The sequence below is a fragment of the Nothobranchius furzeri genome, chromosome 4, assembly GCF_043380555.1.
Source record: "Nothobranchius furzeri strain GRZ-AD chromosome 4, NfurGRZ-RIMD1, whole genome shotgun sequence".
Classification (NCBI taxonomy): Eukaryota; Metazoa; Chordata; class Actinopteri; order Cyprinodontiformes; family Nothobranchiidae; genus Nothobranchius; species Nothobranchius furzeri.
The window spans coordinates 68,909,587-68,930,640 of record NC_091744.1 but is presented as its reverse complement, the minus strand read 5'-3'; the positions used below and the strand labels follow the sequence as shown (position 1 = coordinate 68,930,640).

The following is a 21,054-nucleotide window of genomic DNA, read 5'->3' as shown; positions in this document are numbered from 1 at the left end:
TTTTCCTCTTACCAGTCAACCTGGAATTTGCCTTACACACTTGTGCTAAATTTCCATTCAGTTTAAATCAGTGAATTTAATTTTGTGGGTTGCGGGCCTTTACCAGTGCAAAGTGTTATATCAAAATCATGCAGTTTTATTTTGAAGGGGACCTTTTTGTGACTGGAGTGCAGTATTTTCCCACTCCTCAGCAGCAGGTGGCAGCACAGTTGCGGAGTGCTAATCGCTTCCTGCAATTTTACAACACAAAGGCCCAATCCCAATGCTCGCACTTGCACCCTTGCGCCCTTCAATTGCACATTCCCGGCCAGGGGTGTGAGTGCGTAAGGTGTCCCGATTTCCAAGTGCGGAAGTTGACGACGCCCCCATTGCGCCCTTAATCTGCACTTCAGCCAAGTCGCAGCGATGCAGACCTCGGACAAGGGTATTACCCACAAGTCATTGCTGCGGAAGAAAAAGCTCAAGTTCCTTTTCTGAAAATATGTATTTTCTAATGAAATTAGTTCATTTTAGGATGATTAGTTGATGCTCTGAATGTTGTAGACAAAGCGGCAATGAGGTTACATTTATTTCAAATAATTGCTTTGTTTGTTTTAAAGTTGTTAATAAAGGTTTTTGAAAATAGTTTCACAGTGACCATCATCCCGGCATGGGTTGAGATCGATGACGCAATGCTCTCTGTCTCGATTAGGCAATTATTTGCACTCCTTTGCACTACACACTCGAACCCTACTGCACACTTTCTCCAAGTGCACTTTGCTGAAGACTGCAGGGTGCAGTGCGAGTATTGAGATTGAGCTCTTCTGTGAAGTGCACTTGCAGGAAGTGTGCAGTAAGTACACAAGTGTGCAAATAATTGCTGAATCGGGACATGGAGCATTGCGTCGTCGACCACGACACATGCTGGGACACCGGTCACTGTGCTACTTTTAAAGAGTCTTTATTAACAACTTTCAAACCATTATTTGACTAAGTTTACATTAATTGCTGTCCACATTAAATCTTAGTCTAAAACATTCAGAGCATGAATTCGTATTGTCTTAAAATTAAATTTTCCTTTGAAAATACATTTTCCAGAAAAGCACTTGAGCCATTGCTCCACCTTATCTTCACCACGCAGTAATGGGTTGTGGGTAATACCCTTGGTGAGGGATGGATAAAGGGTACAAAAGGGGCGTGGTCAACCTCAGCGCTTGAGATTTGGGACATCTTACACACTCGCATGGCCCGGAACGCGCAATTGAGGGCGCAATGTTGTAAGTGCGAGTACTGGGACTGAGCTAAATTAGGGATTAGACTCGCAGCACTCATATTTACTGAGCCCAAGGTGTTCTTTATGCCACACAGAAATCGAAATTGCCACAAAAATGGCAGCGATGAACATTTTGCTCAGTTTTATGGCTTTTTGTCAGATTCTGACCCAGGAAATGACTGCAGGCAGCGAGGCAGCAGCCAGTGACTCCGCCCCATAGCCAATCAATGGCCGACAGCTGCGGTACTGGAGAAAGTTGGGAGAAAATACTGAACCGTATTGTTGGAAAAGGCGGCCAGACCGAACCGCACCCTCCCGGGTCACGCCGAGTATTGGCAATGGAAAAGGCCCATTTGTGAGATCAGTTTCTCAGCTCTTGTTCAGCTAAAGACAAAACAGAGAAACAGACATTAAGTATGATCTCAGAGTTGCTTTGTCTACCATCACTTCAGGAGTTTAAATGGAACCATTAAATAACTGAGAAGTTTTTTCTCGATTTGGGTCACAGCTTGTCATTAAGAGATGATGCTGGGTCTCAAACCCAGTCCAGCTGAGAATCAGTGAGTGGTTTAAATGATTTCTAGTCTTTGCTTCTAGCAGCGCCTGGATTCTTGATCTGTTTGCTAACAGAGCATCTTTACACTCTCACCTTTATTGTCAAAAGGTTTACACGTTCAGTCTGAAGAGATCCATCCAAGTCAATTGCTTCTGTTTAGGATTTGTTCCAACTTGTCTGTGGTTTAACCTGTCAATGTCTCCAAAAAGTCTCAAACAGCACACATCCCGTGCTAGTTTTAAAAGCACACACACACACACACACACACACACACACACACGACTAAATTGTCACTCTGAAGATTTCTGTGCCAAAAGTAGTCTTTTTTTTTTCCTCAAAGGAGGTGTGATTCATCCTTTCCAGCACCAAAACACACTTCATGCTGTATAATTGGGCTTATTTCTGTACAGAACTGGTCATCACAACAAAAACCTCAGTTCATGGCCTCTATTTAGAGATGTGGGTCCGAAGCGGCACAGTGTGTGAGAAGGACTTTCCATCAGCTGTTTACAAAACACAGCAGCCAGTATTACAGTGACCTGACACAAAGGGCACGCTGCCACCCTCACAAATATGTCTGGTCTTGTCTAGACAAAACGAAAATATCTGCTGCTTCGGTGATACGCCCTTGTCCCAAACTCAGTTTTGCTGCTCTGAGAAAGAAAGTTGTTTTAATTTTGCAGAGTTTTTCCTGTTCTGGTCATCTGTGGGGGAAAAAAAAAAGAAAAAAAAAAAAGGAAACATTTCCCATCAGGCACAGAAACAGAATTTTTTATTGTATGCTAGACCATGTTTATCTCGAAGGTTGACAACTGCATTTTAAACCTCTGCCCTTATCTTCTGTGGTTAATCAGCCTATACTAGCTTTCGATAACATCGGTTTGCCCTCATTCCTCAGGCAATCCATGCAGAGTTATCCAAACTTGTCCAAAGGCAATCGGGAGGCAATGACACCCAGCAATTTCAAGCCAAACCAGCAGAGATGCTTGGAGAAAACATTGCTCCTTTCCTGATTCCTTCCAGGAAAAAAACATCTGTAAGCCACCATAGACAGCTGTGATCAGAAGTTTACATCGCTGCAATTAATGCCATTAATTTGGGGCTTTTAATGATTAATTGGAATTATTTTTATTCCAGGGTAGAATGACATACAGCTTTGATTTTTCAGAACTGGTATTAGAAGTTTGGAATTTATTATTTCTCTTGTCACCAGAAGCTTGCAATTACTTCTACATACTCAAATATACAAACATTGACCTAAATGTTTCATCAGGTTCCAGGCAGTGTTTTAACTTGACAAAGCAATAATTGATTAACTGATCATGACTAACTGCTGATTTGTCAATGCAGCATTAAAAAACATAATAAAATTTAAAAAAGTTGGATAAACTCAAAAATGGAAACTTACGAATAGTTGTAGACTTTTGCAAGTTGGAAAGTTTTTTGGGGGCTATTTAATAGTTTCAAACAAGTTATTTGAAGGTTAGTTCATTACCAAGATGCAAAAGATGACCCAACCTCAGAGGAAAGGAAACTGGCTCCAAAGAAGTTCCTTTTCTAAGAGACACCCAATGAAATTTTTGCTGTCCACACAGACAAGACAACGATTGAGCTTTTTGGCCATAATAACACAGAAGTGAAAAATCTGACTATACTCCAGCTGCTGGGCACAGTGGTGGCAGCTTCATGTTATGGATAAAATAAAGGAGGGCTCCCCCAAAATTTTTTAAAACTCTACTTTAAAAAAATTTGATGGTTGATATTTGGACATAGTTGGGCATTCCAGGAGGATAATGGTCCCAAAAAACCCCAGATCTGGTTTCTGATTGGATGAAACCAACTTACATTAAATCCCAGCCCTCAGCTAAGGCTTCAAACTTGAGTCAGAGTGCAATCTAAATCTAGAAAAGTGTGCTCAAATATTCAGTCAGAATTATGTTGGATAAAAGAAGCAACTCGCTAAAGTATAAAATATTCCAGATTAAGAAAAAGGAAAAAACTGAAATCACTAAAAGTCCCAAATTAATGACTAATTCCCATGATTATGCACAACTTTATCTTTAAAAGGTAAGTCATGCATCAGACTCAGTCTGGCTTTGTGTTTCAGGGAGTTTCCTGGAAGTTCATATTGGGAGCTCTGGCGGTGGCCTTGTGCAGCTTAGTGACCTCATTGATTCTGACTGCAAAAAACTGAAATCCCCTACAGGAAGGAAATCCCATCCTGATGTGAAGGAGCAATTTGGTCTCAAGTCGTCAGGTTTCCACTGAGGAAAGCACTCGAGCCTGAACTTGGCTGAACGGTGGCCTGAAGAATCAAGTGAGATTTAACCACCAGCAGATCGATACAACACACATTTCTAAGAAAAGTCGTTTTCTCCCTTTATTTGGGTAAAGAAGTGCATTTCTGTCCATGTCTGAAAATCTGCTACAGAATTTGTTAAAACTCTACAAACATGCAAATAAAACGGATCTAAAAACTTTGATCAGTGCTCAAAAAGTACAAATGTTAAAATAAAAAACATGCCTACAATAAAGTGTAAAAATTTACTAAAAATGGCACATGTGCAAGAAATGTGGTCTTAAGTGGTGACAGTGCATTGAACAAAATACAAAAAGCCTGATAAAAATAAAATATTTACGATCTCAAACATTTGTTAAGCATCTTTATTTCATTAATTTACTTCTAAAAATAGATTAAAATCATTTTGAAAATATGTGCATTTCTTTGTACAATGTAGTTTTACAGCTGCTTGATTTCAATAGGGAACGAGCTGTATGAACGCTTAAAAGAGAAATCTTCCAAAGTAAAAAAAAAAACAAAAGGATTCTGTTGTTCGTCCTTCATCGTTTGTGAAAATGTACAAACATCAGTCGTTTATCGTCCACAGCAGCTGTTAAAAGTCTTCTTTGGGTTGGTTTGATTCAGTTTGACTCGAGATTCTGACCGACACCTCAGATTACCAACTTTCTTCACTTCTCTGTGAAAGGTTTTAAAGGAAAAGGGTGAGCGCTGACGTGGTCTGAGAGGAAAAGCAAACTGAAGTGTCTTCTGCCTCCTACCTTGCCAGATGAAGCACAGCCTCGACTACGTTGGTCCCATCTTTGGCGCTCGTTTCGCAGAACAAAGCACCGTAAGCCTGCAACATCCCCAGCAGTCGGTTTACTCTGATGCATTGGCCGCCGTGCATTCGTGTAAACCTTTTCCCACCTGGTGGAATTTAAACTCACCTTGGCAAGCTGCTCCCCATGTGAAGTGCTGACACAGCTTCCTGCTGGAAGCTGCTCCCGGAGGTCCACCTTGTTTCCAACAACACACAGGGCGACCTCATCGGTGGATTCCTTCATACAAACAAAGAACAGTAAACACAATTCCTTACGGTGGAGGGAAATTTTCATCTCAGCAGCAACACCAGTCACCTGAATCTCATCAACCCATGCTCTGACGTTCAGGAAGCTGCTCTCTGAAGTTACATCATAGAGCAGCAGGACTCCGTGAGCTTTACGGAAATAGGACTTGGCGATGCTACGGAACCTAAAGTCAAAGGAAACGTGGTGCTTCTTTTAGGTTTTGTGTATTTTTCATTGAGTCTACATGAAAAGATGTTTGCATATTTACACTAGTGCCCTAACAATATTTTTCCTGTTGCTGCTTCCTTGGTAAACATCCTTGAAGCAGTGGCGTACCTCTCCTGGCCAGCTGTGTCCCAGATCTGCAGACTTGTCGTCTCTCCATCCACCAGCATCCTCTTCATCTGGAAATCCACACCTGAAAGCACAAATAAACAACACTCATCACGCTTTATTTAGATTGCATATTTTTCCTTTTCCGTTTTCTGTGGACATTTTCCATAATAATAGATGTCAGAACTAAGCCCTCCAAAGTTAAATTATTTCTTTCATAGAGCAATCTGACAGCCTTTCACAGCAACGTCAAACTATTTCTGTAAGGCCAAACTTATTTATGTGGAAAACATGCAAAAAAGTTGATGTGTTTTTGTTGAGGCACCCACCCAGCGTCGTCTGAATGTCTCCTCTGAATTCATTGAGCGTCAGCCGCAACAGCAAGCTGGACTTTCCAGCTCCTGCGTCTCCGGCTAAAACCACACGGTACATGGGGCTCGGCTCTTTGGTCTCTGCAATGTCCTCCTCAAACTGCTGGGAAAATGTCACAAGAAAGAACACAAACTCTCCAAACTGGGATGATGAATTTGAAAAGAACACAAAAACTTAAGTTTCTCATGGCAGAATCAAAAAACATTTCCCCCATTAAACTACTTATTCACTTTAGTGCTTCTTTAAGTCTAAATAATAACCATAAATGTTTACTGGTGTGAAGTCATGCCCTGGGCGTGTTACCTTCATGGAAAAGGCAGACAGGCGTCTTCGCAGGGATGAAGCTACGGAGCTGGCTCTGCTGGGAGCCACGGACACTGCAGCCTCAGATTTCACCTCAGATATCTGTAGCAAAACAGGACAAATACACTAACACCTTGGCACAACCGTGGGGCTTTCTCAAGCTCACTCCGTACCTCTACATCAGAGGGGACATAGGAGTAGCTGTGGTGAACGGTTTCCACTGAGCTCCTGCTATCATCGCTATCGTATTCGCTCTCAGCCGTGTCCATCGGCAGGGACAGCCCGCTGTCCAGGTACTGATCAGCCCAGATGGCCACTCGAGAGATGGAAGGATCATGCTCTGGTCTGCACACCCCCAGCAACAAACACACACAAACAAATTCATTCTGCAGAAACCAACCTGCAGACCCATGCAGGCGATTAAGAGAACTTTATGTACCTGCCGTGGTTGAGCGTGCTCTGTCGGAGCGGTTTCATTCTTCGAGCTGGGATTTCATTTTGGGGAGACAGCTGCGGTGCACATTAGAAACACCAGGTTGAAAACTTCTTACTAGTGAAAGCTTTAAGCTTCTACTAGACACAAAGCCAGTGGTTGTGAGGAACTTACCCTTCTCTTAGCTGCAACCACTTGACCGGCTAAAGCGGAGCGCAGCCCATCATTACTGTCATACAGCTTTTTATTCATTTCCCTGATGATGTGTTTGAGGAAACAAGACAGTTATAAACCTGCATGCATTATATTTTAGGGTTTATATAATGTGCATGAAATATTTTAGACTGGCCAAGTTTATAAATGCAGTCTCGTATAAACAGACTGCAGTTGGTCCAAAATGCTGCAGTGAGGTTCTTGACAGATACAAACCAGCGGAGTCATGTCACCCCAATTTTCGCTTGCCTGCACTGGATCCAAGTCCTGTTCAGGGTTCGATTTATGGTCCTGATTTTTGTTTTTAAAGCACTAAATGGCCTTGCACCAACATACCTGGCTGACTAAAGCCCTACGTACCAACGCGCCCACTGAGGTCGGCCGACTGCATGTTGCTTTGCACCCCCTCGTTGAACTATAAAATGAGGAGGGAGTGAGCCGTCGTGCATGCGGCGCCTGTTCTCTGGAATGCCTTGCCTGTTACAATTCAGTCAACATCCATTGCAGCCTTCAAGTCCCAAGTGAAAATGTACTTTTATGACTTGGATTGGCTTTTAAATCATGAATTGGTTCTTGCTAAATTATGTTTTAATTTATCTTATCTGCATTTTCATTAGCTTTACTTTAGCCATTAGCTGCATTTTAACAATGTTCAGTTGGGTTGATGTACATGACCAACTTAAAGAGCAAGTCACCCCCTACCAGATTCTTACTCAACTGCCACTTCCTGTTTTAAAAATGCAACAAATGCTGTTGCCTAGCAGACCGAGAGGGCGGAGCCGCTAACAAATACACACACTCAAACATTGTGACATCATAATGTACCATCGAACATCATAGTGTACCTCTTAGCCAATAGCGATGGCAGATTTAAATTCGAATGCAGTGCAGAGTTTTTGCCTGACAACGGTGCATCGCTGACAGTTTTAGGCAGAATATTTTAATTTTAACTAAGATGCACTAAAGTGCCGAATTATTGACTACACGTGGCTGCAGCACGATCAGACACTCATTTATATAGTTTATCAGCAAAAAAATGTTGATTTGGAGTGACTTGCTCTTTAAGATATTTGTTTATCTTGAGACAAAAGTTCATCTGATGCATGTTTATCACAGTTACAGTTGGTTCTCTTGATAATTTTCACTGCATTAGACCTGTAAGTGATAATCATTAGACAACAAAATGAACTCAAAGAAAAACTCACTGTAGGATCTGAATCTGACTGGCGTACGACTGATATTCCACAACCATCTTCTTCAACTCTTCAGTTTCTCTGCAAAAAAACAAACAAAACACTTTTTACTGACAGATCCTACCTTTATGAGCTGTAAAAAAAGATTTTATTTTACCTGTCATGTTGAGCCTTCTGGTCTGTGTACATGTTCTTCAACTTATCCAGCTCAGAGTGGAGGATGGAGATGTTTGTCCGCGCTTGCAGCAGAGAACCTCGCAGCTGCTCATTTTGCTGTAAAGAAATAATTTTCTGAACAATTCTGAAGAACATACATGCGATATTATTGGGCTTATTTCCGGAGTGAATTACCTGCAGCAGATCAGTAATTTGGTTGTTCAGTTTGAGCACCTCCTCCTTGGACTCGTTCAGTCCCGAACTTGCTTGATTCTTGAGATTAAACAAATAAGCATTTTATTTCATAATACTGGTTAAAAAAGCAGAAAAAATAAAGAAATAAAACTTTGCACCTCTTTAACCTCCTAAGACCTTGCATCCACATATATGAACATTGGCTTCTTGCACTAAAATATTTTATTCTCTTCAACTTAAACCATTTTTGTATTATTTAGAAACATTTGATATAGAATTTAAGTTAAAAATCTCTTATTTCTGTTTTTTATAGTCAATATTTTTTATTTTACATCACACACCAAATAAGAAATTTGAGTCTCTGGAGGTTAATGTGTTTACTTAATGTCAGAGCCACATAACAAATAATCAGAGTCTTTTATTATGTAAGCAGCATCTCAGATTCAGTTGGTCCAGAACTCTCCAGCGAGGCTCCTAACTGGAGCAAACAGAAAAGCACACATCACTCCTATTCTGTCTGTGCACTGGTTACCCATAAACTTTAGAGCTCATTTTAGAATCCTGACTAGAACTTTCAATGCTCTACATGGTCAAGCTCCTCCCTATATTGCTGAACCGTTAAAGCCTTATGCTCCAACCCGAGCCCTCAGGTCCACACACCAGAACCTTCTAGAAGTTCCAAAGACCAAGGAGCCATCACCTTGACAAAAGTCGAGGTGATGGCTCCTTCCAGAATGTTGCAACCCGACTTTGGAATGATCTTCCTTTATCCTTAAATAGCACTGACAGTCTGGACACTTAAAAAAAAACAGCTAAAGACCTTTTATTAGGCCCGAGCAGCGCAAGCGCTGTAAAGGCCTATTGTTTTTCTAATGCTTATTTTTCTTCCGCCAAGTAAATTGGCTTTTTGGAGGCCTTAACATGCACAAAACTCAGGATTTTTTGCGCACATGTCAGGCGTGGTGTAAAATTTTGTATTTTAAAGGTCACTAAAAAAATCGCAATCAAACTTGCTCCACAGCGCCCCCTAGAATGTGAAAAATAACCCCCTCCCTAAACCTTAGTTTGTCGTACAGTTATGAAATTTTGTACACTTGTAGTACTCAACAGTCCGCACAGAAAAGCCTCTTGCAGCCATGGTCAAACTTCAACTAGGAAGTCGGCCATTTTGAGTTGAAATGGTGATTTTGACCCCGTTTTGGTCGTTTCTAGGGTCCGCATCTGATTGATTTACTCAATCATTTTTCGCACGATCATCTCAAAAGTTGTGGGAAATTGCTCAGAAGGGATTGGCGATCAAATAGAAAAAATAAAACTGACTTTTCGTATATGCTGAGGGGGCGTGGCCAGGCCTCGAAGTTCGACTACTCGCCAAAAAAGTATAAATGGCTATAACTTCATACCCAAATAGAGTAGAGTTACAAAAATTTCTGAGGTTATTCGTCATCCACCCACAAACTAAAATGAATGGTCGGATGATGACATCACACAAGTCCCTCAGGACCAAAAAGGTCAAGTTTTACTGTGATAGGTCCCAAATCGCCCCATTTCACTTAATCACCACAGGTTTGTAGCTGGTAACTCAAGACAAGTGGGGGTTGCTTGGCATCACATTATGAGAGTTTTCAAAAGAAGGCGGGGCTGTTGCGGCGCAGCAAAGTCAGGCGTACCTCCGTGGCCATACGTTTGCCTCCCATTTCGTCATTTCTAAAGATATCGCCACAAAACTTCTGGTGAGTGATCCTAGTCTGGCCCCCCAAAAAATTTGATGTGAAAATCGGGTGGGCGCGGCCTATTTTCTTAGATAGCGCCCCCAGGACCATTAAAACTGTCAGCCCCAAGCTATGCTTTGACTGAGGGTTACGAAATTCGGTACACTAATGTAGTGTTTCAGGACCTACAAAAAATTCTCTTGGAGCCAAGCGCAAAGTCGCACAAGGAGGTCGGTCCAAGTACTCGATTTAGTGGTTTTCGCACACGTTTGGACAAAGATGCCCCGTCACACTTTTCACCAATCACTTTCAAACTTCTGCTATATACTCTTAAGATGTAGGGGAAAAAAATCAACCGTCAGATTTCAAATAAGTTGAAAGGCATGGGCGTGGCTTAGCCTCAAACTTTGACCTTTTGCCATTACATTCCTTGACATAACTCCCATGTGCATGATCAGATCTATATCAAACTTTGTCCGTGTGATCACTGACCACATCTCAAGACAATGACAATGTGAACAGCTGACATCACCCAAGCCACGCCCCCTGACAACAGGAAGTTTATTTTTTATGGTGAAATGCCCATAATTTTCCCCTCTAATTTAGTCAACATGACACTAAGGTCGTGCACGTTCTTCATGATGCTGTAATGACCATTCAGTTCTGATAGCTTTCCAGAAAGGGAGGGGTGTTTATGCCATAGCAAATTCTGGCATGATGCCATGACCTTATGTTTGACTGTAACTTTCATAATTAGCCTCCAATCTGCACGAGACTGAACATGGCAATCAACAATCCTGCCCTTTAGCCAATAAGGCACAAATGGTTGGTGAACATTGTCTAATATCACCACAACGCCCCTACATACCTTTGAAACTGTAATAACTCCTACAGTCGAGGTCGCAACTGCACCAAACTTACTATGTGTCATCACACAAAGGCACCCAACACAATCCTGTGGTCATTGGTCGATATCGCTTTAGCTCCGCTCCTGACAGATGTTAGGCCCTGAATAACACATGCATAATGCAATTCACACGAAACTACATGCAAATGATTGTCATCAACCTACAAACTGCTCCATAGGATATTTTCCTAAATTTGGGACAGCACCCCTAGATACAATAAAACTTTTGTAACTTCCACAAAAAAGCTCCAAACTATAACAAACCAGAAGTTTTGTGGCGCTATCTTTAGTCATGAGTCATCACACAACTGCAATCAACACATGTATGGGCTCACTCGTTCAAATCACTTTAACTCCGCCCACTTACAGACTTTTGGCTCTAGATGACCCATGCAACGTTTGGTTGATGCCATATTAACAGAAAACCATCTTTAACGACCAAAGATGACCTCTATGGGATTTAGTTGTAAATGGTCACAGTGCCCCCTAGATGGGTTCAAACTATAAACTTCTAAAGACAAGGTCAGAATGCATTATACTTGGCTTGTGTCATCAAGTGGCTGCACCAAACACATTGATGTGGCTGTTGGTTCAACTCCCTTTAGCTCCACCCCTTTTCAGCTCTCTGGCTCTAGAAATGTCTGATGCCAAACTATCACAAAACCATCTTTGACTCCCTAAGAGGACCTCAATGGGATTTTTATGTAATTGGTCACAGCACCCCCTAGATACGAATAAGTTAATTACTTCCTAATACAAAGTCACAATGGCATTAAACTTGGCTTGTGTCATCACGTGACTGCACCAAACACATTGATGTGGTTGTTGGTTCCACCCCCTTTCAGCTCTCTGGCTCTAGATAACACAAACAATGTCTGATTGATGGTAAATTAACATAAAACCATCTTTGTCCACCAAAGCTGACCTCAGTGGGATTTTTCTGTAGTTGGTCACAGCGCTTCCTAGATAACTTTAACCTTCAATAACTTCAAAATACGTGGTCAGAATAGCGTTAAACTTGGTCTGTGTCATCACACCACCAGTGTGGTAAAGACAGGGTATCCCCTAGTGGTGAGATGTGTAATTTAATGGTGGGCTCAGAGGAGATACTGAGTCAGGGTATAGTGCAGACGAGGAGACCGTGCGCGATGTCTGGAGTCACAGAGGTCAACGTGTATGTTCTGTGGACGTGCCCGGGTGCCCCGGGCTGCCGGCCAGGCCGGAGCTGCGAGGGCCGAACGACACTGCTTGCAGCTTTAATTTTTAGCTGCTTTTACCTAAACCTTTTATTTTCTTATTTTTAAACTCAAAATTGTAATCTTTCATCTGTTTATGAAATTTTATAATTTTATGACTTTATTTTACTGATGTTAATCTATTTCTGTTTTGAGATCATTATGATTTCATGACTGTTTTATGTTGTTTTGATCTATGTGAAGCACTTTGTGATTCTATGTCTGTGATACATGCTATATAAATAAAATATACTTATGTATTTTTAATACTCAGATATAGAATTTATTTTATTACACTTTACAGAAATGACAAGTATTTTAACACTGGAATCTTTGGGAGGACCACAAATTTCCCAGAGATACAGCTTTATTATCAACTATCGCCATCTACTGGCCAATAATGGCAGTTACATCAACAAGAAAGTAATCAGCTGTTTATTTACTCTAAATCAGGAGTAGGAAACCCTAGTCCTGGAGTGCTGATATCCAGGATGATTTACAAATAAATTCTTTAAAAATCCTGCCATGTGAATTCATGGATTTTTTTTCACATTCTGTCTCTCACAGTTGAAGTGTACCTATGATGAAAATTACTGACCTCTGTCATCATTTTAAGTGGGAGAACTTGCACAATCGGTGGCTGACTAAATACTTTTTTGCCCCACTGTACCATGGTCAGTAACCATTTACCAGTGGTTTTGGCACTGTGAGCAGGTGCCAGGTCATGCTGAAAAATGAAATCTTCATCCCCATAAAGCTTTTCAGCAGATGGAAGCATGAAGTACTCCAAAATCCCCTGATAGCTAGCTGCATTGACCCTGCCCTTGATAAAACACAGTGGACCAACACCAGCAGCTGACATGGCACCCAGACCATCACTGACTGTGGGTACTTGACACTGGACTTCAGGCATTTTGGCATTTCCCTCTGCCCAGTCTCCCTCCACACTCTGGCACCTTGATTTCCGAATGACATGCAAAATTTGCTTTTATCCAAAAACAGTACTTTGGACCACTGAGCAACAGTCCAGTGCTGCTTCTCTGCAGCCCAGGTCAGGCGCTTCTGCCGCTGTTTCTGGTTCAAAAGTGGCTTGACCTGGGGAACGCGGCACCTGTAGCCCATTTCCTGCACACGCCTGTACACGGTGGCTCTGGATGTTTCTACTCCAGACTCAGTCCACTCTTTCCTCAGGTCCCCCAAGGTCTGGAATCTGTCCTCCACAATTTTCCTCAGGGTCCGGTCACCTCTTCTCGTTGTGCAGCGTTTTCTGCCACACTTTATCCTTCCCACAGACTTCCTACTGAGGTGCTTTGATACAGCATTCTGGGAACAGCCTATTCATTCAGAAATTTCTTTCTGTGTCTTACCCTCAAGCAAAAGGGTGTCAATGATGGCCTTCTGGACAGCAGTCAGGTCGGCAGTCTTACCCATGATTGCGGTTTTGAGTAATGAACCAGGCTGGGAGTTTTTAAAAGCCTCAGGAATCTTTTGCAGGTGTTTAGAGTTAATTAGTTGATTCAGATGATCAGGTTAATAGCTCGTTTAGAGACGTTTATCATGATATGCTAATTTTTTGAGATAGGAATTTTGGGTTTTCATGAGCTGTATGCCAAAATCATCAATATTAGAAACAATAAAAGGCTTGAACTACTTCAGTTGTGTGTAATGAATCGAATATACATGAAAGTCTGTTTATAAGTACATTACAGACAATAATGAACTTTATCACAATATGCTAATTTTTTTTAGAAGGGCCTGTATGTATGTATATATATATATATATATATATATATATATATATATATATATATATGAAGAGTATTGTGATAGTATTTTATGACATTCTCCAAAGTAGACCTGCAACAAGCACATTTGTCTTGTACTGCTAATATATTCAAAGTGTTTTTCGATAAAAAAAAATAAAAACAAATAAAAAAACATAAGTGAATATATATATATATATATATATATATATATATATATATATATATACATTGTATTTGGTTATAGTGACTTCTATAACTCAGAGTATGAACCTGCTGCATGTAACAGCCTACCTTCAACAGTTGGTCAACTGTGGCATGCAAGTCTGCGACCTCGTCTTCGTGCTTCCTCCGCATTGTTGCCATGACTCCCTCCATTTTCTTCCGCTCCTGCAAACATTAAACCGAAGCAGTGGGAGGTGCGAGCTGGCTCAGAACTTAAAGTGGAGCTTTCATCAGACTTTACAGAGGTTCTTTGTGAGGAGAGAACCCGCCGCTGTGTGCTGCACCACAAATATGTAGGTGGCTCTCAGAAGACCAATTTTTTTGATTTGGCTCCAAGTAAAATGGACTCTAAACCTACAAAACTTTAATTTAAAATAAATAATTCATGCATTTTTTTAGTGACTCTCAGGATAAATGTTTACCTTGGAGTTGCAGCACTCACCTCGTTTCTCACTCGCTCCTCTGTTCTTCCAAGCTGTTGTTGAATATCATCCTCCAGCTCAGCCAGCTGACTGCTATTTATGTCTTCAGCTCTGGTTCAGAAGAAAGTCGTTAATGACATTCAATTCAATTCAATTCAAAGATACTTTATTAATCCCAGAGGGAAATTAGTTTCAGTACACACAATTCTCATCATCATCACAATCGCTTCTAAAACAGATCCTTGAACAAGTCCAAAAGACAAAAAATAGCAAGAGGAGAATAAAAACACACCCGCTGTGACTGCTCTGCTTTAACTAGATAGGACCAATCAGAGCTCAGAGAGGGACGGACTTTCCACACAACATTTCCACAGGTGTACAGACTTTGTTATTTTACAAGAAATATATGTACTTAATAAAACAAAGAGCTAAACACAAAAGGCAGACATGTGGAGCTGAAAAACAATCAAATGTCTGGGAAGAGAAACGCATTTAGATCTTCCTACTTCCTTAAGCAAGGAATATCCCCCTTCTGCTGTGAGCTCGAGTAAAGCAGGTGTGAACGTAAACCTTCACCTTTACCACAAACACTTCTACATGACTGAAATATTCCTTAAAACTGGGTTCTTAGATTCTTTGCTAAAATTAAATTCGAGCACTTTTATTTCAAATTTTAAAAAGGCTCTCTGAAGTCAGGTTCTTGAAACTTTTAGCCAGAGAGGTGAACGAGAGACTGCTCACCTTAATTCACCTTCTAGAAATATGTTTTTTTTTTATTATTCTTTACCTTTTCAAGCTGGTCTCCAGCTGGTCACACTCCAGCTTGTTCTCCCAGCTCTGGCTTGCAAAAGAGTAGATGATTTCCTCGTATGTTTGCAGAAATGCTGTGTTTGCAGAGGAGTGAATGGCCTGGTAAAGATCAGCCAGCTGCTCCCTGAGACTAAAGACGAGAACAAAATGTTTGCATGAGCAGCAGCAGCAGCAGCACAACCGTCCCAGAAACTGTGTCAATAATAAGGAAAAACAGATTTACTAATACAAAACTATCTTCCATTGATATCTTTATTAGTTTTCACTCCAGCATATCCATGTTTGGAATAAAGCAATACTATGCTATTTCCAAGAATTAATTCCTGTTAGTAGAAAGAAGGAGAAAATATTGTATAGGTGCTCTATAAGTACAATTCAATTTGGTCAGGCATCGCTCTCTAATGTACAGTCAATTAAGAAAACTAAATTACATTAAAAAAAAAAAAAAAATATATATATATATATATATATATATATATATATATATCAGGGATGCACCAATGGATCGGCATTTGATCGTAATCGGCCGATAGCGCCCCTATCGGTTTTGATCGGAATTTTCAAAATAGATCAAAGCAAACCGATCAGGTAGGGTTGTCACGGTAACTAGTGTAGCGGTAAACCCCGGTAAAAAAAAAAAGTTGACGATAATAATAACCGTCTTGTTTTTTAAAAAACTATATTATCTTGGTGGGTTTACCGTGGCTGCGGTGTAGGCGCGGTGACCCTTACCAGCCACCGTATCATCGGCTGAAGTTGCCGGCGGCTCATGCACGCTTTGTTTACAACAAAACTTTCTTGAAGCTAAAGCTGAAATAATGGTCAAAGGGGGAGACGGCAGCGCTCAGGAGGGCATTTATTATCCCTCAAAGAAGACAAAGTGGGAAGTACGGGCATATTTTAGATATTTGAAGAATGCCGAGGGAGTTTATAGAAGACGGACGGACGGCTATCCTGTTTGCAGCACAAGCAGAAAAAGTGTCTGTGAAAGGCAGCAACGCTTCATATCTCATGACACATCTGCGTGACCATCACCCACATCTCTGCAGTCAACGCAAGGCAAGTTAACGTTAGCGTTTTAGCTAAAATGCGTGATCTGAGGATATGGGTTGAGGGAGAATGCAACGAGTCGCTATATAAAGCTGCCGCAGCGCCGCTACCTGCATATAAACCGTGTCGCGGACACCCCCATGTTGAAATGACGCTATGCATTACGGGACTCCCAGGGGCAGATAAGAGTTGGTCTCTCTCCGAGAATAATTATGAATTTAACAACGATTACTGCCTGATGACATTTTCCCACATCTTCAAAGCTCACTGGAAGGACACAAACCGAGGACGATATTTTCCTGATATAGAGTTTATTACTCAAGTAAGGGTAAAAAAGTATCTGATTAGAAGGCTACTTGAGTACTGAGTATCATCTGATCTAATATTTTTAAATGATGACATCAAACAGACATAAAATAAGAAGTTATGGGCAAATATTGGTATTTTAAAGACTAAAGGGAAAAAATGTAAAAAAGTAAACAACATAATTACAAAATAGCACATTTTAGGCAAAATTTAGACACAAATTGAGGACAATATTTTCCTGATATACAGGGTTTATTTAATTGTGTGAAAATGTAGCACGTTTAAAAAAATACCGCGATAATACCGAAAACCGTGGTAATTTTGGTCACAATAACCATGAGGTTAAATTTTCACACCGTGACAACCCTAATACGGACCATTTTAGATTAGGTTACATTTCCTTTATTCCCAGATTATGTAGTTTGTAGCACTCATTATAATGTAGAAAATTTCTGGCCAATCCACGTGATCGGTATCGGTGATCAGCATTCTTTTATATCGGTATCGGTGATCGGCAGCAAAAAACCTGATCGGTGCATCCCTAATATATATATATATCACAAAAATAAAGATGACTGTAAATACTCTTGAAATGAGACATTTTCTTTTTTTAAACACATACTAGTGTCTGATGTGCATGTGTTTAATGCTGCAAGGATACATTTTATGCATTATTTAGATTTAGATTGAAAGCTCCATCATTGACTATTTTAGTTTCACCAACAGTGACACAACTTATTAAGTTTATTTTACTGTATTTATCAGAAAAGGGTAGCACTCCTTCTCCAGGTCATGGATGAGGTCCTGCCTCAAGTGGAGGAGTTTAAGATGAAGCATGAGATCGATAGGTGGATTGGTGCGGTCTGCAGTGGTGTGGGTGTTGTACCGGTCTGTCTTGGTGAAGAGAGAGCTGAGCCGGACGCCAAGGCTCTCGATATACAAGCTTTGGGTAGTGACCAAAAAAAACAGATACTTCCAAGCGGACAAACTGTTATTTCTCTGCAGGGCGGCTGGGATCTCCCTTAGAGATAGGGTTAAGCCTGATTCATGCTTCTCCGTCAGCTCCAAAAGGGAGAGACACACACGCACGGATGGAGATGTTTTGCCCTCACTTCTCCATCTCCTGGAGAGTGTTGCAAAGCAATTCCCCACCAGGACAACAGAGGGCGTAGCGCTGTTCTGTGATATCCAGTCGTGTATCCGGTCCAAGATAGTGTGTTTATATTGTGGTTTTTTGTATATAAGACACTTTTTAACGGACAAATTTGTCTCTCATCCTCCTCCACCTCTTCATACGCTCGCCACCTCTAAACCCACGTTTCCTGTCATTTCTGTCCACAAATAAAACGCTTGCTGCGCATCATTTCACTCCTCCAGTCACGGGGAATTAAACATACAAGTTTTTAGAGTTTTTTCAAGCTGCTTCATGCCGCTAGTTATCCTCAGCGCTCTTTATGTTTTTAAGGGCGCAATGGCGGCGGTGTAGACGACAGCGGCGTCCTGACCAATCACAAGCTTGCGTTGTCCGTCTCGACGGATGGATGTTTAGAAAAGAGAGCTCGACTCCGTGCGTCCTTGCGTAGCTCTCCAGCAGGCCCGCAAGGATGGATAATGGCGTTGCGTGTCTCCGCGCTGACGCAGAAGCATGACTCAGGCTTTAGAAGCTCGGTCAACCGGGATGGGCTCAGAGTAGATCCATGCTCCCCCACATTAAGAGGAGCCAGTTGAGTTGGCTCAGGCATTTGGTTGGATGCCTCCTGGACCTCCCTGGTGAAGATTTCTGGGAACATCCAACCAGGATGAGAACCAGGGGAAGACCCAGGACACACTGGAGGGACTATGTCTCATTGCTGATCAGGGAACGCCTAGGGATTCCCCTGGAAAAGCTGGCCCAAGTGGCTGGGGAGAGGGCAGTCCGGGCCTCCCGGCTTAGGCTGCTGCCTCCTCGCCTCGACTCCAGATAGGCGGCTGAAAGTGGATGGATGAACATTGTATTCATCTCACCATGACACATGCTAAATCAAGACTGCAACATTTAGAATCCAAAGAGCCATTTTCCCCTCAGTCCACTGGAATAAAACTTGTTAATGGACCGTTTAAAATAAGACCATTTATAATTTGGCGGTGGGGGGTGGGGGTGGGAGGTGGGGGGGGTGTTGGAGACACTGATAAATGTTTATCAAAATTGTGAGGGGGAAAAAATACAGAACCCTGGGATTAAGATTATCTCCCCCCCCCCCCCCCCCCCCAATACACCAAGAGATTTGCTGTCCTTTTTGGAAAAAACATGCAACTACTTTCTAATATTAAGTTTAAAAATAGAGAATAAAATATAAAACTTTGCTAAAAATAAGTATGGATAACGAAGAGTTTAAATACGAGTTCATTTTTGCAGAAAAATATGTAAAAATGATTAGATTTAGAAGTATTAAATGTTTAGAGCTCTTTTACAGAATCAGATTATTTTATATTACAAATCCAAACACTAGTGGCATTAATGTGTCAAATAGGAGTTTCCAGAGTCAAATCTTGTGCAAGGCTGTCTGTTGGACTAATACTTGGCCTCTATAAATATGGTGGCCCCTTAAGCCCCACACCCAGAAAAATCCTAGTTCCACCACTGCTTCTGTTGTGGAAATGTTATGATTTATTAAATTCCATGAAAAAAGACTGAATAACTCCTTAAACCTAACCCATTTTAAACTAGCCTATAAGGACTACTTTAAAGTATTAGGACTACTTTAAGCCTAAGGAAGAGCTATTGTTGCTCGTTGACCCCTGTGGTGACTACCTTTCAGAGAGGAGGAAGTCCGCCGCATCCATCCTGCCCATAAACTCTTCCCACGGGGTTTGGGGAGCCCCTGCGTAAAAGGACGCCAGATCCAGAGTCTCTGAAACCTCCTGAAACTTTGAGCAGAATCGTTCGTAGTCGATTAAACCATCTTCACACGCACCAAACTTTTCGAACAGCCTTTGGGTTTCAGTCTCAGGGACGCTGAGCTCCCTGCAGACCGCCATGAAGTCCTCCAGCTCTATGTTACCGGACTTGTTCACGTCACAGGCCGAGAAAAGTCTCCGAAGGCTGCTGGGTCGGTCCATACTTTTAGATTAAAACAACAAAAACATTCAGAATACCAAAACGCTCACGTGAGACCCAGCTCCTTGGATAAACGCGTCTCAGCTGTGAGCGCCCCAAAAAATAACAGTCTGAGAGAGCATTATGATTGGTTCAGGTGAAAATGTGGGCGGGGACACCTCCCGCGGCCGCAGGTAGTAATGGGAGGCTAGCACAGTAGACCCAGGACAGATAAGCAAGTACGTCTGTTTGCCTTTGGTGTATCACAACACACACACACACACACACACACACACACACACACACACACACACACACACACACACACACACACACACACACACACACACACACACACACACACACACCTCAATCTGGGCTAGTTCGATGTTTGCAGAGAAATGTGACTATATACCCCACCCTGCCAGGATTAAACTACAAAAAAATTTAATAAATAAATAAGACCTTCTGAAACCTAAAGAAAAGGGGTGGGAATATACATTACATCATAATAAATCCAGACATTACCATATTAAGAATTTATTTACTTTATCTTTATTTGAAAAATTAAAATAAAGTGCTTTTTAATATACAAAAACAAGACTAAACAAACAAAAACAGTAGTGATGTATGATATAAAAATACAGTTCACAATAATTGTACATTGGCAGCTTAATTTACAAAACTATTTACAAAATACATTGTTTAATGGCTGTACAATGCATGTCGATAAGAGCCTGTGCTGTCACTAAGTCACGAAGGCCAGATTGCAGTGGTTCATCTGGAGGAAGCAGACAGCAATACTTTCATGGTGGCATTAATAGTTTCAGCTTGTATTCATATATATATATATATATATATATATATATATATATATATATATATATATATATATATATATTTGTGTGTGTACATGTTGTTCTAATGACAGTCACTTCACCAACAGTGGCATTTGTGATTGTTATTAACAGTCAAAGCACAAGTCTTTCATACTGCATGAGTGACTTTAAAATTGACTTCTGAAGTGTTTTTTTACAGTAATATGTAACATAATACCACAATTAAGAATCATGATTTAAGAATGAAATGTATTCCCCAGTGATAGCTTTAGTCCAACAATATATTTTTTAACAAAAAGAAGTGTTACATGACGCCGACAGATCATGATACCTATGCATGTATGGATTGTGTCCA

The 21,054-nt window shown here is 41.1% G+C and overlaps 2 protein-coding genes across 5 annotated transcripts in view; one reads left to right on the top strand and one right to left on the bottom strand.

Annotated features, from left to right (window-relative positions):
• The window catches only part of fkbp16 (FKBP prolyl isomerase 16), a 41,661-nt gene extending 37,607 nt beyond the window's left edge, over positions 1-4,054 (top strand). For both annotated transcript variants that reach the window (XM_070550386.1, XM_054733094.2), the window contains 2 exons: positions 2,707-2,844; positions 3,916-4,054. In XM_070550386.1, coding sequence (XP_070406487.1) covers positions 2,707-2,844; positions 3,916-4,002 — 225 coding nt within the window. In that variant the 3' untranslated portion in view covers positions 4,003-4,054. The remainder of the gene's footprint in view (positions 1-2,706; positions 2,845-3,915) is intronic.
• Positions 4,055-4,175: 121 nt separating this feature from the next.
• rasef2 (RAS and EF-hand domain containing 2) lies at positions 4,176-19,983 on the bottom strand. Of its 3 annotated transcripts, XM_054733093.2 has the most exons (18): positions 19,739-19,983; positions 19,576-19,645; positions 15,406-15,558; positions 14,639-14,729; positions 14,266-14,361; positions 8,355-8,432; positions 8,161-8,276; positions 8,016-8,084; positions 6,772-6,853; positions 6,604-6,674; positions 6,338-6,509; positions 6,165-6,266; positions 5,819-5,963; positions 5,493-5,574; positions 5,226-5,340; positions 5,037-5,147; positions 4,869-4,945; positions 4,176-4,786 (listed from the first exon to the last, which is right to left on the bottom strand). In XM_054733093.2, the coding sequence occupies exons 1-18, from the start codon at positions 19,881-19,883 to the stop codon at positions 4,684-4,686; spliced, it is 1,878 nt and encodes a 625-aa protein (XP_054589068.1). In that variant the 5' UTR covers positions 19,884-19,983; the 3' UTR covers positions 4,176-4,683. The 3 variants fall into 3 exon arrangements, with proteins under 3 accessions (XP_054589068.1, XP_015819995.1, XP_015819996.1); XM_015964509.3 differs by having other exon boundaries at positions 19,576-19,983; XM_015964510.3 differs by having other exon boundaries at positions 5,819-5,960; positions 19,576-19,983.
• Between the last annotated feature and the right edge of the window lie 1,071 nt (positions 19,984-21,054).

What these genes read in the sequence shown, in the direction of transcription:
- rasef2 (XM_015964509.3), bottom strand. Translation starts at nt 19,883, where the DNA reads ATGGACCGACCCAGCAGCCTTCGGAGACTTTTCTCGGCCTGTGACGTG. An exon ending in GACTTCCTCCTCTCTGAAAG is followed by an intron (nt 15,559 to 19,575) that starts GTAGTCACCACA and finishes TCTCGTCTTTAG; the next exon opens with TCTCAGGGAGCAGCTGGCTG. An exon ending in ATGTCCCCTCTGATGTAGAG is followed by an intron (nt 6,267 to 6,337) that starts GTACGGAGTGAG and finishes GTTTTGCTACAG; the next exon opens with ATATCTGAGGTGAAATCTGA.